The following is a 25,834-nucleotide window of genomic DNA, read 5'->3' as shown; positions in this document are numbered from 1 at the left end:
TGATCCAGAATGGATTTGCCTGATCATATTATAAAGTACCCTCAATTGTATATCATAGATCTAATAGAGCAACTACTTCTGTTTCCTGAGAAAACATGGGTGTGAGCCTTTCACGTTGAGATTTCCGGTATTTGGTGTTAGCATTCAGCATGCACACATTTGGTGTGCTCTTACTTCTTATTTGCCTGGAACATCATCTAGCAACCTGTGACTACAAATCGAGCATGCCATTATACTCAGTGTGGAAAGGTCTATTACGAAAGGTAACGGAAAAGAAGATGAAGCTAGCAAGAATATCATTTGATATCATAACATAGTTCATAGAGAATGAACTCCATGCTCACCTAACACACATTTCATAGCTATAAGCAACATTCTGCTCAGCTCAGTCCAATACACACACACACACACACACACAGGCACAAAATTATCTAGTCTTCTCTCCCCTCTGAATTCATTTATCCATCTCTGTACACAAGTGAATATCATGTCAACAAGAGAAGAGCAAATCAGCAGCAGCAGCACATGGATGCTACACCTTCACCTTGACATAAGCAAAGGTGAACATCCAGATCAGAGACAGGACCCAGCTGCAGTTCAGGGAGGCGGCGCCGCTGCTGGTGTCGGAGAAGCCCGCCGGGTTGCCCGGGCCGTACATCGAGGTCCCGCCGGGGTAGCTGTTCGCGTTCAGCACCGTTGAGCCCGATCCTCCACTGCTGACCGCCGGTCCCGTCCCCGTCGTGGTGCCCACCGGCCCGAAGCTTGGCGTCACGCCCACCGGCCCGGAGGTGGTGCCTGTCGCCGCCGGGCTGTAGCCGACGGCAGAACTGCACATCTCGCAATTGCATGATCAGCTTAGCAGAAGAGGTGTAAGAATTTGACTGTTTGATTTGAAGTTCCTGGTAAGATCATGTGTTCTAGAGAGATGTCTTGAACAAGTTGTTCATTCTTACCCTGAACCTGACGATGTCTGGTACATGCAAGTTCCTGAACCTGAATAATTCAGCAGCTCGTCAGTTTCAGAGTTAGCTGAAGAAGATCAAGTGATGGAGTGGGAGTGGGAGTGAGGGTTTGATTACTTGGGTTGGTGGCGACGAGCATGCCGGCGCCGCCGAAGTCGCAGCTGGCCGGCGAGGGGCTGCGCTGGTAGTAGGAGTTGAAGGCGTAGGAGGCGTGCGCCTGGATCGTGTTGGGGTTGTAGCAGCTGCCCATGGGCTGCAGCGCCGAGCAGTCGGCGCCGCCCATGCCGCACGCGAAGTCCAGCCCGTCCTGCAGCGCCGCCTCCGTCACCCCGGCCTTCGCCACGCACCACGTGGACTGCCCTGTCCCGGCCCCCGCCGCCGGCTGCACTGTGGTCGGCGTCGGCACCGTCGTCGCCGGCGCCTGGTACACCGGGGCCGTCGGCACGCTCCCGACGGCGACGCCGCCACCGGTACCCCCGCCCGGGTACGTCGTGGCCGGGTTCGTGATTGGCGACGTGCCGGGCACCGGCGTCGGCGTCGTGGCCGGGTTGGTGACCGGGGCGGTGAACGGTGCCGGCATGGTCGGCGCGGCGACCGGGTTCGTGAGCGGCGCCGGCATCATCGTCGGGTCGGGCGTGGCCGACGGCTCCGGGTACAGCGGCGGGAGGTTGGGGTTGGTGGGGAACCCGGTGCCCGTGCCCGGGTTGGTCGCCGGCACGGTGACGATGCCACCCGGGGACGCCGGGTTCGTCGCCGGCACCGTCACCGGGTTGGTCACCGGCGCGAACACGTCATGCGTCGTCGTCGCCCCCGCTCCCGCAAGGAGCTCCCGTCGGCGCCAGGAGCCACCCGCGGCTCCGTCAACACCACCACCACCCAAGAACCTCTCCCTGCCCGAAACTCCATCCCGATCCGCGGCGGCCACCACCTCGCCGGGCACCGTCTTCCTGGCCTGCGCCGAGCCGTGCGAGAGCAGGAGCATACACAAAACCAAGCTGAGAGCCGGAGCCGCCATTGACGAAGCAATCGGCAATGGCGAGGGTATGGTTGCTTGCTGACTAGGCTATGGAGGAAACGGAGCTGGAAATGCGAGGAGAAAGGAGCTTGTTCACCAAAGGCGAAATTTAAAGGCTGGAGGTGCGTGATACAAAGCGGAAAAGGCACGAGCAATAGGGGAGAAAAAAAAGGCGGCAAAGCGGATCGTAATTCGTTTCAGATTATAATAGTTGCAATTTGAAAATGCAATGCAATGCATGATGCTCCTTTTCTGCTTTGGAACAGCGTTCGAATTTTCAAATACTTGTACACATCCTCTGCTGTCGAGAAAAAGAAGAAAGACGTACCCCTGGTGCTGAATAACATAAAATTTCAATGTTATCTTGTCACTTTGATCATTCTCATTTCAGTCACAGAAGATGCACAAAAGAGTTTGTGCCGACGATTCGACGAAATACTGATTCAGACACGGGTGGCAATGGCATCCCTGATTTGTTTTCATCAGGAGAAAAGCATACATGTGGTGGACAGGTAGGAGGCGGTGAGAGTGTGATGTAACTGCACACACACTGGCAAGCGACAGTCATTTGCTTGCTGTTCTTGTCAACAGAGAGTCACACAAAAAGGTTAAAATGCTTTGCTCTCGACAGAGGTTTTTCAGGAGGTCCAATCGACGACAAAGGTGCTTTCTCTCTATGGTGAGTGACCCTCACACACAGAAATGGTCCTGATCTAGTAGTCTTGCACTGATGATCACTGTGTGTCCATGTCAGTCATCCTCAACCCAATCCAATCCAAGTAGACTTGCTGTTCTGGTAGTGGTAGACTTGGCTCTGAAGAAGAAGAAATTTCAGTGTTTGGACCAGATGGGGCATAGCAGATGGGCTCCAAAAAGGCTGCTCTTGGTTGCTCGCTCATGCCATGTGCATGCACCAGCACCTCAAGGACTGGATCCTTGCTTAATTTGCACCATTGCTCTCTGGAATCACTTTTGTGTGTGTGCATCTCTCTAGCCAGAGAGGGTTCTTGCTGTTTCCCTTTTACGAAACGGCCGCGGCGAGCTATTTGTGGCCAACGATGAGAGTGGAAAGATCAGACAGAGAATTTACACGTACTCCCTCTGTAAAGAATATAAGATCGTTTAGATCACTAATAGAGGGAATAAGAATTAATTTCACGGATTAGATGCTAGAATCCACTGGACCAATGCAGGTATGAAGCTGCCGTGGCTTTCTGAACCCTGAACTATGAGGCAACAGGAATCTGCCAGAATCAGAGGAATCTGTACATTCTGTTGCATTCCTTGTTGGTTGCCAGAATCAGCAAGCAGCGCTACATACCTGGCTACATCAGCAGGATGCAGGCCGGTTGCATACCATTTCCTCTATCACCACCTGAAAGAATCTTTTCTGAAATTTAACCATGAACATAATTTATATATGAAAATTTAGTTCTGTCATGATTGCTCTTGAGACACATCATTTTGACCGGGAAAATCAAGGGGGGCGGATCGTAGGGCTTTGGCTGCTAGATTTGTTTTGTGAGTGCCATCAAGTTGCGATCTTCGGCCGATGGAGCCTACCCCTCTTCTTTCTGAAGCTAGGATTAGGATCGATCTGACCCTGCATATGCTTTTTGTTAGCACGCAATGCTAACAGTGCCGGCCATTAAAGTCCTTCTGGCCACACCGGATGGAAGCACTCGCGCTGCTTATCAACGTTTTATCTGGGGCCACTTTCGACCGATTCGCGTGAAAGTCGTCGAACGAATTCATCGGCGGCCATAATCTTTTTCGTAGTCTATCGTCATAGATAGGGTTGTGATATTATTAACCATACGTAGCACACATGTCTATGTGGAGTTGTCACTTTGCTGATGACAGCAAAGGTGCTGATTGGAGAACTTTGCAGCGTTTCCTTTGATATAATTCTTTAGGTGATTTTTCGGTAGAGAATAGAGTACACAGTTTCTCTCTTGGCTCACTCTGGCATATGCTACATTGCTATATAGGTGACTTCATTATCAAAGAAACACATCATGAGATCGACCGCATTAACATGTTGCTTGGCTATGTTTTCCTTGTATAAAGCAACTAACCAAGGAAGGACAAAGGTTCCATTCTGCACGCTTATGTTAATTATATAAAAAGAATTGGAGATTACACAAATTAAAAAAATTACGCACATTTACAATACGAAACACATACCATATAAACATGTTTTCCTTGATGAATCTAGTACCGATATGGTATTGTAGATATTGACTTTGTTTATAAACTTGATCAAAGTGTACAAAGTTTAACTTAGGACAAAATTATGTGCATTATAATTTGATAAGGATGAAGCATATTTCTGACGGATAGAGAGAATTAGAGCAACTATGGCAGAGTCACCAAAAGGCCTTGAACTACATAATAACCGTCAATATGGGGGCAAAGGGCTAAAAACTCACTCTAGCAGATTTGCCATCCAACCCTCAATCGCCATATTTTTTGGAGCTCCCTACATATGTGATGTCTCAGCCTCCACATTTGGAGGATGTGGAGGCCCCGTTTGGAGCTTGCTCCAAACCCAATTGCCAGCGCGAGAGGGAGGTTTCGGTTTCTTCGTCCTCGGCCCACAAGGCAACCACCTTTTGAAGAAGCGGGGTCTCTCACACACCATCGGCGAGGCAACCACCCGGCCATTATGGCACAACTGTTCCATCAGATTCCCATGGTTGTTGGTCGGATGGATGCCACACGACAATATCTCTTGGTTTGTCTGTGAGAAGCCTAGGAGTAGCGTTATGAGTAGGACCGTGTTTCTTACTAGGAAGCGCCCCCCTTCATGGTCGCCCACCACCTCCTGCCTCTCCAACTGCCCTCTCAATGGCGCTCAAGGCGGCCTATAAACGGTCGCCACCCTCCTCTCTTTCCCATATAAATTGCCCTGTCTGGCGCCTCCCAATCCTCTCTCGCGCACCTTCAAATCCACCTCTTCCTTTCCAATGGTGCAGTTGATCGAGCTCCCCCTCATCTTTGGTTTTGGAGATGAGGTGGAGACGAAGATGCCGATAGATTCCCTGGACCCCTAGTGGGAGCAGATGGAAGTGGCCCTTGCCGAGCTCAAAGGATAAGCCGGAAAGGGAGTGGTGGATTTGGGAGCACGTTCTCGCCCCCACCCCCCTCCCCACATTACCGCCGATGCATGTCCAGTCTGGGTCGCGGCCACCAAGGTGCAATTCCAGGCCATCGAGTCCCACATTGCGGCATTCACACTTGAACCCCACCCCGCCCTCGCCGGCCATGGCCGCGGTGGGTGGCCGCAACTATGAGCTGCTTAGCTTATAGCTTAACTAATTATGAGTTTGTCTATCAATGTAATAGTCGCACTGCGACTAATTTTCTGCCCAAATTAATAGGAATGAAATCGAATCGAATCAAATGTGTTTTGAATTTTGGATTCTTGGGGGAAAAACATATGAACCCATGACAGATGGGTCCTACTTGCATGGAAATCATGTAGGCGCATTATGATGACTTTGCGTTTACGCACAACCTCCAGAACCACCAAATGCGTAGCGTGCTCCATATGCCATATGGCGACCACATGCTAGTGACATGGCGGCGTTGGAGCGCCACTTGCTCAATTTCGATGGAGTGGTACTTAATTGGTAATTGTACAAGGAAGGATCATGCATGATTGGGCAACATGGTCAAAACTTATTCGGGACAACTTATCGAAATTTCATTCGGGACAATTTATATGCACCATGATTGGGCAAGGAGGGAGCATATTTGGGGAGATATGGAGACGATTGGGTAGGTTGTATATATGTGATTTCGGCTTTTGGACCTGCTGGTTTTGGATACTGGTTTTCTCTTGTAAACTGGATTGATCAGTTGTGCTTTCATTCTCACTCAATCACCATCAGACTTTCTCAACTGGACCCGGGATGGATGGATATGTCTCAAACAAACTTTTGGTCTTTGTGAGTTACCACTTACCACCATGCATGGTCTGTGTTGACCCTAGCAGCTAGTCTTGAGCAAATCCGCGGCAATGAACCATAGACAAAAAAAGAAAGAAAGAAGCAGCTAAAGCACGTAGCTAGCCATTGGGCGATGGATCAAGACGAACGAGAAATGGAAGAGAAGATGAGGCAAGAGCCAAGTGGGGGAGGGTAGGGAGTAATCTAGCCGGGGATCAGAAAGATGGAGAAAAGGCAAGCACTTTGCTTAACAGCTAAGGCCAAGAAGGAATGTGAATGGATCGATCGGGGCCTAGCTAGACTTCCATTGGGATTGGGATTGGGATTGGGATTGGGATCGGGGGGTCGTTGATTAAACTAAGAGAGGATTAAAGGTGCTAGCGTCGCCCGATCGAGATCGATGCGATTCGCACGCACGGCGCTGCACGAGGGAGCATGCATGCATGCACACGTCGGTCTGACTGACTTGACGAAAAAGGAGGAAGAAGAAAAGATGCGGCACTACTATACTAATCGAGTGAGGATTGTTGGAACATTCTTCGCTAGCTCCAGGCCCAAAATGGAGAGTACCTGCATCGGCCGGCCCACCTTGCTTCCATTTTCTTGAGAAACGAGTCCATGTTTCACCCTCAAATGTGGCCTGATGGACGAATACCCCTTTGAACTCGAATTTGGTACAATTTACATCTTAAAATCCCCAAAATCGTGAACCAATCTGTGGTTGGATGGATGGTTGGATGGTAGACGGTGGTATCCCAGCCCACCAGGGTTCAAGCCTTGGTGCTCGCATTATTCCTGATTTTATTTCAAGATTTTCGGCGATGCTTTCAATGGGAGGAGACGTTCCAATCGATGATGAGACAGTGGCTTCGTAAATCTCGAGATGAGACGAGGCGCCGCCAAACATGGAGCTATGACGTGCTGCTAGCAATGTCATTTTGGTAACAGATTCACACAAATAGGTAGAAAAATTGCACCATTGCCAGAATTGCACATTCGTGTTAACAATGTAAGAACTTGTCCGGATGCAGGTACACGAGTTGATTAGCGCATACCTCCCCAAATCCCCATGGCATGCAGCTCGTCGTCGGACCGGCACACAGTGTCTCAGAGGTCGCTGCATGTACCTTACCAAGAACCTCTGGATGAAGGAGGGGAGAGACCATCTGATTGTTGATGAGCGGTTGGAGAGATATTGAGCCGACGAAGAAGATAGAAGAGAAGGATGCTTTGTTTTCTGAACAAGCCAAAGAAATAAAATCTTGAAGGCTGTAATATTTGTGCTTGTGCCCTGTTTAGTTTTAAGTTGTAATGAAATGAGCAAATGAAACCTGTTTAGTTTTCCCATGGATCTTTTATGGCACAATCTGAAACCTGAGATTTGTATCAACCTGGGATGAATGTCACCGGAAATGAAATTTTGTATACTTGTGCTTGTGCTCTGTTGTGCTGGGAGTATGTTGTGATGACGTGTAAGAGCATCTTCAACCGTTGGCCCCCTAGGAGGCGCTAAAAATCACCCCCAGGGGCGTACCGGCGCTAAACCGCGCGCTGGTGGCGTGATGCCCCCCAGTCATGGTGCCCACTTTTTTTTTTAAAATTTAAATTACGGCACAAACACGGCGCAAATTCAACCAAACTTCGGCGAGTTCGTTCATATTTAAAAATATTTTACAAAAAAGAAAAAAAACTACTAGGCTGCTCCTCGCCGTCTCCCTCGCCGCTCCTTGCCGCCCGCCACCCTTACAGTTCTACATGCCGAGGAGGCTGTAGAACCGCGTGTAGTCGCCGCCATCGTCATCGTCGTCGCCGTCGTCGTCGTCGTCGTCGCCGCCTCCGCCATGGCCGCCGTCCCTGCTGCAACCCTCCCCCGGTTGGCGCGGCGGGTTGGACGGTCCGAGGGCGTCCTCGTTGTCGCTGTCGAGGATCACAACGCCGTGCTCATTCTCGTGCCCACATTTGCGGGCGGCTATCTCCTCCAGGGCCCGGCGCTGCCGGACCATCTCGTCGCGGAGGTAGTCGTCCCGCGCCCACTGTAGGGCCTCCTCGTCGAAGAAGCCGCGCTGGGCTATCTCCTCGTACTCCGCAAGGAGGCCGTGCTCTGGCTTGGGCGCGACGAGGACGAGCCGAGCTGCGGGTGCGCCCGCTGACAGGCGTGTCCAGGGGTTCCGGCTTGACGGGGCGGAGGCAGGGAGAGCCGGACGAGCGGCCGGACGAGGAGGAGGACACCCCGGGCTACTCCATGCGCCTCGGCGTCCAGGAGCTCCCACGTCGGCGAGAGAAGGCCAGGGGAGCGGGGTACTCGAGCCTCGGCGTGTTGCTGCCCTCGATGTACTCGAGGACGGCCTCCAGCGTGCGGCCGGGCACGCCCCACCATCGGCGCCGCCCCTTGGAGTTGAGCCTTCCGGAGGGCACGGCGTCGTTCGTGGCCTCGAGCTGTTCGACGTGGCGGCGGCGGAAGTATGGCTCCCAGAGCGGGCTGTCGGGGACGTACCGCGGTCCTTCCCTCGCCGCCCGCGGCAGGGTGGCGCGGATATGTGCAATCTCCGCACGCCGCGCCGCGCTGGTGGGCGGTGATGGCACCGGGACGCCGCCGGCGCTGATTCTCCATGCCCCGGGCACCCGCATGTCCGGCGGGACCGGGTACTCGGCATCAAAGAGGAGCCGAGCTTCGTCCTCGTGAAGGTGGCGACGGTCGAAGCCGTTCGCCGCCGAGCCGTTGCCTGGGAAGCGCTCGGCCATGCTTTGAACTGGAGACGGCGAGAGGAGAGGGAGGAAGGGGGAGAAATGGCGCGTCGGCGGTGGAGGCTTTGTGCGTGTCTCCGGCGCGCGGGGGTCGGCTTATATAGGCGGAGGCGCCACGTACACGTGGCCACCGCGTGTACGCGTGGTGGGCGAGGAGACGCGCGTCGTCCGGTCTTCACTGCGCCGCCCGTGAGGCATCAATGGAGGCTGACCGGCGCCGCAGCGCGCGACAGCTTTGGCATTGATTCGCCGCGGGAAACAAGGCGATGAGGACGACGAAGCGATGAGAAGAGAGACGAGTCGCTGGCAAGGAGGGCCCGCGCCTCTTTCGCGCCAAAAACGATTTGCCCGGCGCCCCCGAGCGCCCCCAGCGCGCCGGGTTCGGGTTGGGTCAGCCGGCACCAATTTCGGCCCGAGCCGACGAAAACTGGGCCCTTGGGGGCGTGACTGTGCCGATTTTTTGGCGCCGACGACCGAAAAGTCGTCTGGGGAGCCTTGTTGGGGGCGCGGCTGGAGATGCTCTAAGTTTCAGGCTGTACTAGCAATTGAACCTTCATCAGTTTCCCTTTTCCGTACAAATTTGTCTAAATATTGAACATATAATATGCCACAAGGAAGAGCAGATAATAAGGTACTGCTTAAACCCGGGCATGGGCAGCCCGGCCCGACGACCCGGCCCGAGCCCGGCCTGAAAAAACCGGGCCGGGCCTGGTCGGGCTTGACGTTCGGGCCGGGCTCGGGCCTTGTTTTGCAGCCCGAAAGATAGTTCGGGCCGGGCTCGGGCTTCATTTTTTATGTACTTCGGGCCGGGCTTTCGGGCTTTGGGCCGGGCTTGCACATGCGTACACTAAAAAACAACATTCGGGCCGGGCTTTCGGGCTTCGGGCCTGATTTCAGGCCGGGCTCGGGCTTGAAAAGAGGGAGTATTTCGGGCTTCGGGCTAGGCTCGGGCTTGGAAAATGAAGGTCGGCTTTTACAAGCCCGGCCCGAAACCCGGCCCGGCCCGACGTTTGCCCGGGTTTAGTACTGCTGCTACTAGTACTACCCCTCTGTTCCAAATTACTCGTCATGATTTTAGTTCAAACCACGACGAGTAATTTGGAACGGAGGGAGTATATATAAACATATATACTGGTACTGCTACTACTGGTACTCTATATCAAGGTTTTGGTTACCGGGCGAAATTTCGAGATTTCCCATGGTTACCTTGTATTTCCGTACCCCTCCATAAATTCCTATACCAAGCAAAAAATACCAAAATTTTGAATATTTTGAATTTAAACACTCGATTTATAGTAAAGTACATAGGATCTGATTAATGTCATGAGAGTTGGTTCTGACTTGTTGGTAGCAACCTAGTTCCTCTTTTGAGAGGTCTCTGGTTCGAATGTTCGTTCATTCACTTATTTGAATTCAAAATTCAAGTATATACAATATTAATTATTTTGCCATCGAATTTGGCAGTCTATATTCATCCAGAATGTGCTCTTCCTGCTCATTCTGGATATCACATTTGACAGTACCTTAATTAATTTGCTCTTCCTGCTCATAAGTTTCAGTTTTGAAAGTATATATTCATTCAGAACTAGCAGATTATGCCTTTCTTTAACATCTGACAGAGATAACTAACTCCTGCTATCTTCCTACATAAGCGATAGCAGCTAGCGAAAATATTTATCCAACTAAAGAGAAATTTTCCGGACATTCATTAAAATACATGTGCTTGCCACTATAATACAATGTTCGCGAATTTGAACGTGGCTCTATCATCCTCAAACTTGGCTCGCTCATCCTCTTGACTAACTGGACGAACAATAAACGACGACGGCTGACGATACATAGATGACGGAAACCCCCAAAATCCCCTCCATCAAAACCCTTTCTCGTGGTACCCTAAAATCCCTATCACACACCAGAGAGAGGGGCAATGGGTTCACATCACTTACCGGGATCCATGGCTTCAATCCGATCACGATTTTGTCGTCTGGACCATGGGCGACGACGACTGCAGTGGTTTCAACCTCGACGACGGCGGAACAGGACGCAGCGGAGGCGGCATCGAAGGAAGCATAGGCGAACCACGAAGAGAGAGGGGTTTGGGTGTGTTCACCTGGCCTCTCTCTACCCACCACAATACCACGCCACATCAGGCAGTATTGACCCAATAGTGGGTTAAATCGATGGGAAAAGATTTATCTGGTTTTGGGAATTTTAGGGTGCAAACTATATGAAATTTGAGTGGGGAGGGGGGTAATTTGTCCATTAGGCCACATTTGAGGGTGAAATATGGACTTCTTTCATTCTCTTGACCACTCACCCCGTGCCAACGCGGGCGCCCCTATGTCGCGTCTTCAGCGAATCCATGTTTGGACTCGCTGAAGGGGCGACCGAGATGGGCCGGCCCACAACCTCTTTTTTCCGTTTTGTTTTTTGAATAAGTATTTGAAAAATGCTAATCAAGCATTTGGACAAAAGTCGAATGTAAGTAGAAAATTATTGATCATGTACTTAAAAATTTATGATTTTCTTATCACGAATATAAAATGTTAATCCAGCATTTTGAAAAAAAATGTTAAACAAGTATTAGAAAGATTTTAATCAAGCATTTTGGAAATGTTAAATGTGTATAGGAAAAATGTTGACCATGTATTAAAAATGATGGAAACATTTGACCATGTATTAAAAACGAATATATATATTAATCAAACATTCAAAAAAAATGTTGAACAAGTATTTGAAAAAGTTAATCGAGCATTTGGAAATTATTACATGTGTAAATAAAAAATATTAACCATGTATTAAAAACTATGAAAAAATTGATCATGTATATAAAAATGTTTATCAATCTTTTTAAAATGTTGAGCAAGTGTTTGAAAATGTTAATCAAGCATTTGAGAAATGTTAAATGTGAATAGAAAAAATATTGACCCTATATTAAAAAATGTTAATCATTTTATTTGAAAACTGTTAGTCAAGCATTGAAAAAAATATTGAAACGAACATTAAAATGTTTACCATGTATTCAATAATTGTTAATCTTGTATTTAAGAAATGCTAATCAAGCATTTAGAAAATGTGTATAGAAAAAGCGTTGACCATGTATTACAAAAATATGTAATTTGTACTGGCAATATGTTAGATGTGTATTGGAAAAATGTTGTTGAAATATAGAAAAAAGTTAGAATAATAACCAAAAGAATAAAGGAAACTGAAGAAAGAAACAAAATAAAAAAATAAAAAAAAAGAAGAAACAAAATGCATAAATATTTTGGAATTCCAAAAAAATGTTCCTGTTTCCAATTTTTGTTCACAAATTCATGAATGTTTTGGAATTTCAAAATTTCTTCTTACTTTACAAATTTGTTGAAAATACAAAAATATTTTCGTGAATTTGAAAAAATGGCACCGTTTCCAAATTTGTTTCAAAAACTATATTTTTTAAAACCACGTTTGAATTGTTTCTAAAAGGTTTAATCTGCTGCATTTTTTATAGTTCATAACGCATGGCTGCCGAATTAGACACAAAACCTCAGTTACTAAACTGGCTATGGATGCCATTCGTTGGCGGGAGGTCTTGTGTTCGATCCCTCGCCAACTTACTTTATGGGATTATTACGCGAGCTTCTTTTATTTTTTGCCGCTGCTAGTAGTTTCTTTTACATTCGCACTGCATTTCTATTAGAATACCTCACGTGTCGCGGGTTCGATTCCTTAGCACGATCTTCTCTTTTCGACATTTCATCTCGCCAAGGACAGTGAAGGGCCGCCTCCTGTGCGAATCAACGCCAGTTTGCCGCAGCAAGCGGCATATAGGAGATCCTAATGTGAGACATAGCATCATGGCGAAGACGGGACTAAAAATAAAAGAGAAACAAAGCTATCACGAGGATTCGAACTCGTAACCAGGCGATACGGGTCGGTGTTCTCAACCAGTTAAGCTTCTAAGTGTTCGTGCTTAGTAGGCCGCGTAAACATTTATGAAATCAACGCGTTGGCAGATCCAGAAAAAATGGAAACTATTCGACCATTGAATATTTTTGTAAAAATACTATGAACAATTTAAATACACATCAAACTTCTTGAAATATGCTGAGCAATTTTAAAATACACATATTTTGGTGATATACGCTGAACATTTTATTAAATATACATTAAAACATTTTTTATTAATAAAGGATGAACATTTTTTGAACTACACATTGAACATTTTTGTGATATAAGCTGAACAATATTTAAATAGACATTGGACATTTTGGAGATATATCATGAACAATTGTGATACATTGAACGTTTTGGAGATATATCACGAACAATTGTGAAATATACATTGAACATTTTTGTAATACACGCTGAACAATTGTTGAATTATGATTTTTTTAAAAAGTTTTTTTTTCAAAACTGTGAACAATTTTTGAAGTCATGAACAAATTTGGAATTTTGACATTTTTGAAAACTAAGAACAAAAATAAAAACAAAAAGGATAAAAGGAATTAAAAGGAAAAAGAAACAGGTAAACCCAAAAAACCTGTAAAAGAAAAAAAAGAAGAAAAAACCGGTTGAGGGAAACCTCTAGAAGTTTCCCAAAACCGGTTTGCCAGGCACTGCTTCAACGCTCAATGTGGGCCGGCCTGTTTCGCACTGCTCGCTCGCGCGCTTCAGCGAAAGGGCTGCAGTCGGACGCACGCGAGCGTCAAATAGGATTCGCCGGACTCGCCTGCCAACCTAGGGCTCCTAAGTGGGCCTTAAGCGCCACTTCGAGGAACAGGCACCCACGACGCGCTTCCTTCATGAGCCGGTCCATTACACAATCGCATGTGAAGTGGTTAGTGCAACCTACAATGAATCATTTGGTTCCCGGTTCAAAACCCTCCAGACACGTAGTTTTTGCGTTTTATTTAGAACAGAAAAATGTATGATGGGCCGACCGTGCGCGGAGGAGGGGATGCGCGCCCGATTGCAGAAACAATTGTAACGGGTGCTTACGTTTAGGAAATAGTTTTTGCGTTTTAAGATAGAAATAAGTAAGATGGGCCTGCCTAGCGCAGAGGAGGGGTTGCGCGCCGTAGAAATAATTTTAAGGGGTGCTTAAGGAAAATCCTATTGGCCGCTCATTGCGGCAAACTGCCGGCGCTTCGCACCCAGCGAGCGACCGAGCGATGCTTTTGGGCCGGCCCACTTACGTACATAGCATACAAACTGCCCACTCCGGTTTTATGAACCTTCTAGAAAGTTCCATGAACCGTTTTTTATTGGTTTTCCACATTTTTTTCACTTTCCTGATTGTTTTTTCGTTTTCTGTTTCTTTTTCATTTTTTCTTTTTTGTTACCTTTTCTTTTTCAAGTTTCTTTTTCTTTTTCAGAACATGTTTGCAGTTTTACAAAAAAAATAGGATTTTCGTTGTTATTTCTTTTTCTTTTCTTCTCTTTTTTCTTAAAAAAAATCGAAAATTTGAAATTTTGTTCATGTTTTCAAAAAATGTTCAGCTTTTGAAAAAATGTTCTCAAAATTCAAAAATTGTTCTCGTTACACAAAAAAGTTCAAAACTTTCGAAATTCAAAAAATGTAGCAGATTTCAATATTTTGTTCACTTTTTTTAAAAATGTTCGCGCTTCCAAATTTGTTCGGGATTTTTCAATTCTTCATTTCAAAATTTCTTTTTAAGATTCAAAAGATGTTCATGCTTTAAAAAATTGTTCGCGCTTCCAAATTTGTTCGGGATATTTCAAAATTGTTTTCCATTTCAAAATTTGTTCTCAAGATTCAAAAAATGTCCGTGGCTGAAAAAATAGTTGGCGCTTCCAAATTTGTTCTCAAGATTCAAAATCGTTCATGCTTTAAAAAATTTGTTCACAAATTCCAAAAATGTTCATGTCTTCAAAAAATGTTTTGGGAAATTCGAAATGTTTGGGTTTTCAATTCTATTTTTTTTTCAAAAAAGTGTACGCAAATTTGAAAAATGTTGTCGTATTCAATTAATTTGTCCATTAAAAAATGAAATTACGAAAATGTTATAATTTTAAAATTATTGTTCACAAATTTTGAAATGGTCACATTTAAACAAAATCTTCGCAATTTCAGTTTTCTTCCTTTTTTATTCCAAAAAAATGTTTTCGGTTTCATACAATGTTCTAATTTTTAAAATTTTGTTCACAAATTATAAAATGGTTGCATTTCAGAAAATATTTACTTTTTGCCAAAAGAATTCACGTTTGAATTTTTTTAAGTATAGCCTTTGTCGCGGTTTATAGTTCATATTTGTTGGGCTACCTCTTTTGACACGAAATCTTAGAAACTATTGTGGCTACCTAGTTGTATTGACAGGTGCCTCGCTGACACCTTGGTTCATCGTAATTTTGCGTATTCAGATTTTATGTTTTCTCGCTACTGTTAATTTCTTTAGGTTCGCGCTGCCAATTTACCATAAGAAGTAGCTAGTTGGGGGCGGCTAGCTCATCGCGCTTAGCAATAGGAAGTCTCGGGTTCGATTCCAGTACCCTTTTTCCTTTTTCGCGATTTTTAACCTACGAATGTGGTGCACCCGCAATATGGGCCGGCCCAGCCAAGCTGCTTGTGTGCGAAATGCCGACTGCTTGCCGCAGCGAGCGTCCAATAGGAGTTCCCGGTGCTTAAGGCACCATTTAGGAAATGATTGCCAACGACATTGAAAAACTGAGCCGGCAAAAATTGAGATCGACAAGCGAGCACACATGTCATTGTTTACGACTTTAACCTATGGGTGTTTGTTTCAGCCAAAGTTAGCTAACTATCTGACTTCTGCTTAGTCCGCAATTATTCTCGGCTTATAATAGATACTAATACATATGCTTTTGAGTAAACACGCACTATGTTTTTTTTTGCGAGAAAATTTCCGATCTATTCATCTTCATATGCTTTTGAGTAAACACGCACTATGTTGTGGGCCATGTAGCACTATGTGCGTACTTACCCGACGATTTTTCTCTCCGTCGGTTTTTAAGCTGATTTTTTAGCTTGATCCATTTTCTATTAACATTTTAAAAAGTATTTATGGATTTTAGAATTTTTCACAGAATTTTATAACATTAATGAATTTTAAAAATATTTAGAAATTATTCATGAATATGGAAAAATATTTATGAATTTAAAAAATATTCATGTTTTTATTAAATATGATAACAACTTGAAAACTGTCCATGGATAAAGAAAAGGTTCATGAATTTAAATTTTGTTAAGGAATATGAAAAGATCTTCAGGGATTTTAAAGAAGTTCACGATTTTTCTAAATCACAAATTTGAAAAACTATTTATGAATTTGATAAATGTTCATGAATTTAAAGTGTGTTTCCAAAATTCAAAATAATGTTTTACCTAGTGAAGATAGTAGTTGCAACCATCTATGGAGGGGTGTGAAGAAGGAGGTTTTGAGGAGGGTGACATTGATGCTACAAGAATGCATGAAGGCGAGGATGGTATTGATTAACAACCTCTGATTGACCTCCCTGATGATATTATGCCCGACTTCAAGATCCTAGAGGTTAGTGATAGGGCAGATAGGCTAGAGGGGTTGGAGAATGAGCATAAAGAGAAGAGGGCTACAAAGAAATATTATTGGGGTCCTATTCAAGCAGCGAGAGAAAATCTCAAGAATTACTGGGTCTCTTCATATCATGGAGAAAGCCAAGCTTCTCAAGATGTACATGAATATAGAGGTGCATAAGAAGATCAAAGGTATGATGGAATATAACCTTTTAATGTTATCCTTGTAGAAGAAATAGTTGATATGTCTCTTACTATTGGGGTAGTAATTAAGGAAAAAGTAAATGCTACTGATGTAGATGGTAGAATAGAATAAAATGTCCCTGCATCTGTACAACAACTAGAGGTTGCTTCTGATAGCATAGGAAAAGATAAAGATGGTTGGACATGTGTCCAAAAGAATAGATATGGAAAGCACCCCAAAAATGGTTAAGATGAATTATATTTTCTGGAATATTGTCCCTGGGAGAAAGAAATGTATTGATGATCAAATAGTGCCTTTACATCTTGATAATGTAGGCTTTTAGGAAACTAAGAAGAGTAGCTTCTCACACTATTTTTAAAATTCCTATTGGGCATTAGGAACTTGCTTGGAATTACCCACCCTCTACTAGATCTGCTAGTGGCATTTTGGTGGGAGTTGATCGAGATATCTTTGATATTGTTAGTTAGGTGATTGGGGAGTTTTCTGTTAGTGTTGTAGTTAATAATAAGAGTAGAATTAATCTTTAGAATTATCACTATTTATGGTTCTTCATATGAAGATAGGAAACCAGATTTCATTTCTGTGTTGCATAAACTGTTTTTTTATTGGGAAGGCCCTGCTATTATAGGAGGGGACTTTAATCTAGTTAGGAAAAAAAAAGATAAGAGTAATGGTAGGATTAATTTTAAATGGGCTAAAATAATTGTAATGAGTAGATAGACATATGGTCTATCATAGAGATTAATATGTCTAGTAGAGTTTTTACTTTTTTTTTCGATAAGGGGAGTATATTAATATCGCGGAGATACCAATTACACCCAGCCTCTGCAACAACGCAATATTGTAAAGACACTATGGTTACACACATCTAAGTCTGTGAATAGTTTGGGTTGAAACCTAAATTTTAGTTCAGTTTTTTAGTAGATTGTCTTTGGATTGGTTTAAATGGTCTGAGGCCCTAATATAATCTGGTCTAGTTTGGGCTTTAACATTTATTGAACTGGATTGGATCGGTCTGGACACGGACCAATTGATCTCAAATCGCTTCAATCTCTAATCTCACGAACAAACCAGCGACCAATCTACGACCTAACGAGCGTACGAGACCAGCGCATGGTACGCTAAACTTCCACATGCTCGCCGCTAGAGTGTCGTGGGGCCGCCATTGCCTCTTGCTGGAGATCCGACGGTTGCATTTCCCTCCCTTCGCCTCCATCCAACCATTTCTCTCTCTCTCTCTCTCTCTCTCTCTCTCTCTCTCTCTCTCTAGCGCATAGACCAACGACTGCAACATCACCATGTCTCTCTCCATTAAGCGGATGGACGACCGAGCAGGTGACTAGTAGCTTCACGGTTGCAAAACAACAACTTGTGCATAGTTTGAAACTATGGATTTAATCCAAAAAATGAAACAGTTTGGATTGGTTTGGATGGAAAATATACCTAGCTTGGTTCGGTTTGGATTCTAGACCTCAATGTTTGGTTTGGATTGGATTGGTAGCTGGGAAGGAAGTCGTGTGGTTTGGGCTGGTTTTAATCTGGATCTGAAACTATTCCTAGGTTTACACACAACCAAAAAAATGAAGAAGAAAAATAAAAAAGGAAAGATCCCGCTACAGTGATCTTCCTTGTAGTTGCAGCACGAACCACCACCTAAGCAACACCCGAAGTCCAAACTCTCCAAAAACGACGTCTCCAAGAAGGAAACAGTGCACAAGCACCATCATCGCCAGATCCTAGATCTTAGGTTTTCACCCTGGAGAAGATCCGCGCTCTCAAAACAATGCCTTCAACAAGGTCACTACCAGGCACAACCAATTAAAGCCAGACCTTGGGTTTTCACCCTGAAAGTTAAGACTTTGTACTCCGCCTGTGTTGCCGCCCCACTTGCCGATGCCACTGCTACGAGTCATAGATCACTAAGCAAAGTCCTCATCGTCACGAAGGGTCGATCCGCCATTACAAGGCCACAGACTTCACTCGCTATGATGTTCTTCGTCATTGTCTTCACCATGGAAATCAAAATAGTGATGTGTCCCATAATGTCAACAGATACCAAAGCTTCACATCTCACCCTCCTGAAGCCACTCGGGCTGAAATAGGGGTGCACACGACGGAATCCCATCCGATCCAGCAATCTACAGGTGTCAATCACCTAATGAAGATCTCCGGCGGAGCATTCCGGAACTCATCAACGGCAAGATCCATGAGAGTCTAGAACCGGCAGAACATCATCTTCGAGCAAAAAGAACCCCAAGGATCGACGTCCACATGGAGACTGCCGCAGCATGTCGGGGTGGAGGCCTGATCGGATGCCCAACCATATCCTGTCACCACACGTACCATCGCCAACGCCGGAGCACATATCGCAGCCATACCGGCGCTGGATCTAGATGGTACATGCCAGAGATTGCTTCTCTGGTCTTACTAGGCTCAACTCGGCGACATCCGAATTGATCCCGGCCGACTGGAACCACCACCCATTGGAAGGAGCCGGTAGCCGTGACCAACACTCGCATCCAGGAGGGATCCAATGCCAGTGGAGACAGGGAGGTGCCCGTCAGCTGAAGGGAGCCGAATGGATCTCATAAGTCGCAACCTCTTGGACGGATCTCATGAGGAGCAGCCGCCTAATCACCCGGGGAGAGGAACAACAAAGGAGAAAAAGATCCCGCCGCCACCGCCGACCAGGTGGGGCTTTGCCCCGGTGGTGCTGATCGGCGGCGGCGAGGGGGAAACTTGATTATGTTCAAGATTGAATAAGTTTTTACTTGGTTAAACAATCAGGAAAACTTGATTATGTTCAAGATTGAATAGGATTTTCTATACTACTTATTTTGACTTAGCCTTCCCTTTGGCGTGCTAGAGCTCTACCTAGAGTTGGAAGTGACCACAACCCCCTATAGTGTGGGGTAATGGAGTGAGTCATAGGGTTAAACAATCTAGTTTTAAGTTTGATAAGTGGTGGCTTACTAGACCTGATTTTATAGATATAGTTTTTAAGGCTTGGAGTAGTCAATGCAATAGTTCAAATGTTTTGGATATTTGATAGCATAAGGTGATATGTTTTAGGAAACTTTCTTGAGGTTGGAGTATAAATATCTCAACCTTTCTAAGAAAGAATAAAAAAGTGCTCATAGAAGAATATGGTGAACTAGATATTAGAGACGAAACTGCCGAGCTCAGTCAAGAAGATAGAGAGAATGAATATTCCCTCCTTTCCGGTTTATAGGGCTTATCTCAAAATTTTAGTTTTTCCATTTTATAAGACTCAATTTGGTTGTTTCCCATCACATGTTCAGATTCCAAGGTACATTAAATCATTGCATGCAAGTATTGAGAGAAATTGACCAATGCATGTACTTTATGCATGCATGCATTGCAATTAATGCATTGATAAGCATAATTTTTTGAGAAAAACAAGAGCATTAATTGGGTGCTTTTGCAAACTACAAAAAGTATTCCACCACTCACCATCTACCTTGGTTGGTGAGATTTTTGAATTGAGCCTTATAAACCGGAAAGGAGGGAGTAGTATCCTACCTGAATTATGAAATTTGGCTGGTGGAAGAAATTAATCCTAGACATAGATCTATAGATAGGAATATTTTGGAGGGAGATAGGAATACAACTTACTTTTATCCTATGGTTAATCAGAGGAGGATAATTTTTTTAATATGTGTGCTAATGGGCCTGATGCTCCAGTTACTAATAGTGAGGGTATGAAGAAACTTTTTGTAGACCACTATTAAAAAATGTTCAGTTGGGATCCTAGGCCTAACATTTCTTTGTGTGATGACTTTTTATCTTCCGAGGGAAAGGTCTCTAGTGAAGAAACTGATAAGTTAGAGGTTGTATTTAGTGAGGAGGTCAAGCACGTAGTGTTTGGATCCTACCCAGATGGGGCCCTTGGTCCTGATGGTCTTCCTTTTTTGTCCTATTAAGAGTTTGGGACATTGTTAAGTATGACATATGTAGAATGTTTGATGCTTGGTACAAAGGCGATTTGGATATATTTAGATTAAACATTGCTATGATTACTCTGATTCAAATATAGTAATGCCAGAACCATGAATAACTTAAGACCTATTAATTTATTGAATTGCTGCTTTAAAATTTTCACTAAAGTTTTGATCAAGAGGTTACCTTTGATAGTTACTATATTAATTTTTGGACATTAATCTACCTTGTTAGGGGTAGATTCATTTTAGAAAGTGTTGCTACAACCCATTGACAATCCACAAATATAGCGGATCAATTGTAGCCTCTTTCGATAAGTAAGAGTGTCGAACCCAACTAGGAGCTAAAGGTAGAACAAATATTCCCTCAAGTTCTATCGACCACCGATACAACTCTACGCACGCTTGACGTTCGCTTTACCTAGAACAAGTATGAAACTAGAAGTACTTTGTAGGTGTTGTTGGATACAATTGCAAGATAAGAAAGAGCACGTAAATAAAAAGTAGAGGATGTTTAGATAAAGAAGCAATAAAGTAAATATAGCGGGTGTGGAAAAGTGGTGGTAGGAGTTGTGAAATTGTCCCTAAGCAATTGACTACTTTACTAGACCGATAGCAAGTTCTATGTGGGAGAGGCATAAGCTAACATACTTTCTCTTCTTGGATCATATGCACTTATGATTGGAACTCTAGCAAGCATCCGCAACTACTAAAGATCATTAAGGTAAAACCCAACCATAGCATTAAAGCATCAAGTCCCCATTATCCCATACGCCACAACCCCCTTACTCGGGTTTATGCTTCTGTCACTCAAGCAACCCACTATAAGCGAATCATGAACATATTGCAACACCCTACAGCGGGAATCCCTCACGCTTGCGCGGCACGAAGGGCACAATAGGACAGAAACATAACCACAAGCAAATTAAACCAATCATAGTAATTCATCAATCACCGATAGGACAACGAAAATCTACTCAGACATCATAGGATGGCAACACACCATTGGATAATAATGTGAAGCATAAAGCACCATGTTCAAGTAGAGGTTACAGCAGGTTGCGGGAGAGTGGACCGCTGAATATAGATGGGGGAAGGTGATGGAGATGTTGGTGAAGATGACGGAGGTGTTGATGTTGATCGCGGTCATGATGATGGCCCCCGGTGGCGTTTCGGCGCCATCGGAAGCGAGGGGGAGAGAGCCCCCCCTCCTTCTTCTTCTTCCTTGACCTTCTCCCTAGATGGGAGAAGGGTTTCCCCTCTGGTCCATGGTCTCCATGGTGTGGGAGGGGCGAGAGCCCCTCCAAGAGTGGATCTGTCTCTCTGTCTCTCTCTGTTTTTGCGTTCCAGATTCTGCCCTTTCATCGTTTTTTATATTCCCGGAGATCTGTAACTCCGATTGGGTTGTACCTTGGACACGATTTCTATCCGGAAATTAGCTTTCTTGCAGCGAAAGAAGGGGATCAACCCCCTTACGGGGTGGCCACAAGGGTCAGGGGCGCCCCCTGCCTTGTGGGCCCCTCGAGCATCGTCTCGCGTTGATTCTTCTTCCCAAAAATCATAAATATTTCAAAAAAAATCTCCGTCCGTCTTTATTCCATTTGGACTCTGTTAGATATGGGTTTTCTGTGAAACAAAAAACATAGAACAAACAGGAACTGGCACTGGGCACTGGATCAATATGTTAGTCCCAAAAATAGTATAAAAAGTTGCCAAAAGTATAAGAAAGTTGAATAATATTGGCATGGAACAATCAAAAATTATAGATACAACAGAGACGTATCAGCATCCCCAAGCTTAATTCCTGCTCGTCCTCGAGTAGGTAAATGATAAAAAAAGATAATTTTTGATGTGGAATGCTACCTAGCATAATCTTGATCATGGCATGAATATTAAGACATGAGTGATTCAAAGCAATAGTCTATCATTTGACATAAAAACAATAATACTTCAAGCATGCCAACCAAGCAATTATGTCTTATCAAATGACATAGCCAAAGAAAGCTTATCCCTACAAAATCATATAGTTTGGCCATGCTTCATTTTCGTCACACAAAATGCTCCCATCATGCACAACCCCGATGATAAGCCGAGCAATTGGTTCAAACTTTTTAACGCGCTTCAGCCTTTTCAACCCTCACGCAATACATGAGCGCAAGCCATGGATATAGCACTATAGGTGGAATAGAGTATGATGATGGAGGTTGTGTGGAGAAGACCAAAAAGGGAGAAAGTCTCACATCGACGTGGCTAATCAACGGGCTATGGAGATGCCCATCAATTGAGTTCAATGTGAGGAGTAGGGATTTCCATGCAACGGATGCACTAGAGCTATAAGTGTATGAAAGCTAAACCGAAAACTAAGTGGGTGTGCATCCAACTTGCTTTCTCATGAAGACCTCGGGCATTTGAGGAAGCCCATCATTGGAATATACAAGCCAAGTTCTATAATGAAAATTCCCACTAGTATATGAAAGTGATAACTCAAGAGACTCTCTATATGAAGAACATGGTGCTATTTGAAGCACAAGTGTGGTAAAAGGATAGTAACATTGCCCCTCTTTTTTGGCGGGCTTCTTTGGCCCCCTATTTTAAATTTAGGCTTCTTTGGCCTCTCTTTTTTATTTTTATTTTTTTTGAATGGGGCAATGCTCTATAATGATGATAATCACACTTTTATTTACTTACAACTCAATATTACAACTCGATACTAGAACAAAGATATGACTCTATATGAATGGACAATGTACCAGGATGTGCAATGATCTAGCATAGCAAAGATATCAAAAAATGGACAAGCCATGAAAACATCATGCTATCTATCTTACGATCATGCAAAGCAATATGACAATAAATGCTCAAGTCATTTATATGATGATGATGGAAGTTGCATGGCAATATATCTTGGAATGGCTATGGAAATGCCATAATAGGTAGGTATGGTGGCTGTTTTGAGGAAGATATAAGGAGGCTTATGTGTGATAGAGCGTATCATATCACGGGGTTTGGATGGACCGGCGAAGTTTGCACCAACTCTCGAGGTGAGAAAGGGCAATGCACGGTACCGTAGAGGCTAGCAAATTGCGAAAAGGTAAGAGTGCGTATAATCCATGGACTCACATTAGTCATAAAGAACTCATATACTTATTGCAAAAGTTTATTAGCCCTCGAAGCAAAGTACTACTACGCATGCCCCTAGGGGGGATAGATTGGTAGGAAAAGACCATCGCTCGTCCCCGACCGCCACTCATAAGGAAGATAATCAAAGAAACACCCTATGCTTCAAATTTGTCACACAACGGTTACCATACGTGCATGCTACGGGACTTGCAAACCTCAACACAAGTATTTTTCAATTCCACAATTACTCAACTAGCACGACTCTAATATCAGCACCTTTATATCGCAAAACTATTGCAAGGAATCAAACATATCATATTCAGTGATCTACAAGTTTTATGTAGGATTTTATGACTAACCAGTGAATGACCAATTCCTGTCATCTCTCTAAATAGATATAAGTGAAGAAAGAGAGTTTAATTCTTTCTACAAAAGATATGCCCATGCTCTAACAAATATAAGTGAAGCAAAAGAGCATTCTACAAATGGCGGTTTTCTATGTGAAGAGAAACAGGCAATCCAAACTTCAAATGATATAGGTGAAGCACATGAGGCATTCTATAAAGCCATACTCAAAAGATTTAAGTGAAGTGCAATGAGCATTATATAAATCAACCATGGACTATCTCATACCAGAATGGTGCATAAAAGAAAAGTGAAAACTAAATGCAAAAGATGCTCCAAGATTTGTACATATCACATGAACGAAACGAATCCGAAAACATACCGATACTTGTTGAAGAAAGAGGGGATGCCTTCTGGGGCATCCCCAAGCTTAGATGCTTGAGTCTCCTTGAATATTTACTTGGGGTGCCTTGGGCATCCCCAAGCTTGAGCTCTTTCCTCTCCTCCTTTTCCTCATATCGAGACCTTCTCGATCAAACACTTCATCCACACAAAACTTTAACAGAAAACTTGGTAAGATCCGTTAGTATAATAAAGAAAATCACTACTCTAAGTACTGTTGCAAACCAATTCATATTTTGTTTTTGCATTATGTATACTGTAATATAGCTTTTCTATGGCTTAATCCACTGATAGAAATTGATAGTTTCATCAAAACAAGTAAACTATGCATCAAAAACAGAATCTGTCAAAAACAGAACAGTCTGTAGCAATATGTACATTCACCATACTTCTGGTACCCCAACAATTCTGCAACAATTATGAAAAATAAAAAATTTGTATAGAAAGACAGTGCAAAAAGAATCAGAACCGTTTGATGTTCCAGTAAAAAAAACGTAACATCGCGCACTACAGCCAAAGTTTCTGTCCTGCACTGCACAAACCAACAAGCATTGTAAACATCCTAAAGGCAAACCTTAGCACATTATTTTTATAATACAATAGAATTGTACAAGGGGATAATTATTTTTGATGAAAAGTTTCTGTGATTAAGATTCACAAAGTTTCCGCGAGCATGAATAAAGTTCAAGGAGCTCTCCCACTTCAACAATGCTTGTCTTTCTCACTTTCACTTTCCTTTTTGAAAAGTTTTGGGTTCCCCTCTTTATTTTTTTGTTTTTAAACTATATAAAATCAATCAATAGAAATAAATGACTCTCTAAAACTTCCGGGTTGTCTCCCTGGCAGCGCTTTCTTTAAAGCCATTAAGCTAGGCATATAGTGCTCAAGTAGTCAATCCACCCGGATCCCAAGGTATATCAAAGCCAATTTTAATTAACAATGATTTGTAATTTAGTAGTGAGCACAAAGTAACATATATATATCATGCAACGGCGAAGTCTAACTCTCTTCCTATGCATTGACATGTCATAAAATAACAATTCATGCACACCAAGAAAGGCCAATGCATAGTATAAGCAATTTCATGTAATTTTATTACATTGGAAACATAGAGAGGTGGAGATATAGTTCCTCTCTCATAATAATTGCAAGTAGGAGCAGCAAGCACATGCATATTATATCTATCAAAATCATCATGTGTAGTAGTAAAATGCAACCCATCAATATAATCCTTAATAAGCACAAACTTCTCCGATATAGTGTAGTTTGGAGAATTCAAAAAGATAATAGGACTATCATGTGCGGGTGAAATAGCAACAATTTTATGTTTAACATAAGGAACTATAGCAAGTTCATATCCATAAGCATAATTCATATTGGCATCTTGGCCACAAGCATAGCAAGCATCATCAAAAAGGGATATTTGAAGAGAATCAACGGGATCATAACAATCATCATAGCAATCATCCTTTGGTAAGCACGAAGGGGAATTAAACAATGTATGAGTTGAAGAGTTACTCTCATTAGAAGGTGCGCACGGGTAGCTAATCCGCTCTTCCTCCTTTTGTTCTTCGCTCTCCTCATCATCTTTTTCATCCAATGAGCTCACAGT

General features: G+C 43.8%; 1 protein-coding gene across 1 annotated transcript; it reads right to left on the bottom strand.

The window, feature by feature from the left end:
- Nucleotides 1-289: 289 nt before the first annotated feature.
- Nucleotides 290-2,070, bottom strand: LOC119312669 (mucin-5AC-like). The gene is made up of 3 exons (XM_037588415.1): nt 1,080-2,070; nt 954-993; nt 290-827 (listed from the first exon to the last, which is right to left on the bottom strand). The coding sequence occupies exons 1-3, from the start codon at nt 1,975-1,977 to the stop codon at nt 533-535; spliced, it is 1,233 nt and encodes a 410-aa protein (XP_037444312.1). The 5' UTR covers nt 1,978-2,070; the 3' UTR covers nt 290-532.
- Between the last annotated feature and the right edge of the window lie 23,764 nt (nt 2,071-25,834).

Source organism: Triticum dicoccoides, chromosome 5B (assembly GCF_002162155.2).
Source record: "Triticum dicoccoides isolate Atlit2015 ecotype Zavitan chromosome 5B, WEW_v2.0, whole genome shotgun sequence".
NCBI classification, from domain to species: Eukaryota; Viridiplantae; Streptophyta; class Magnoliopsida; order Poales; family Poaceae; genus Triticum; species Triticum dicoccoides.
This window is presented reverse-complemented; position numbering and strand designations above follow the sequence as displayed.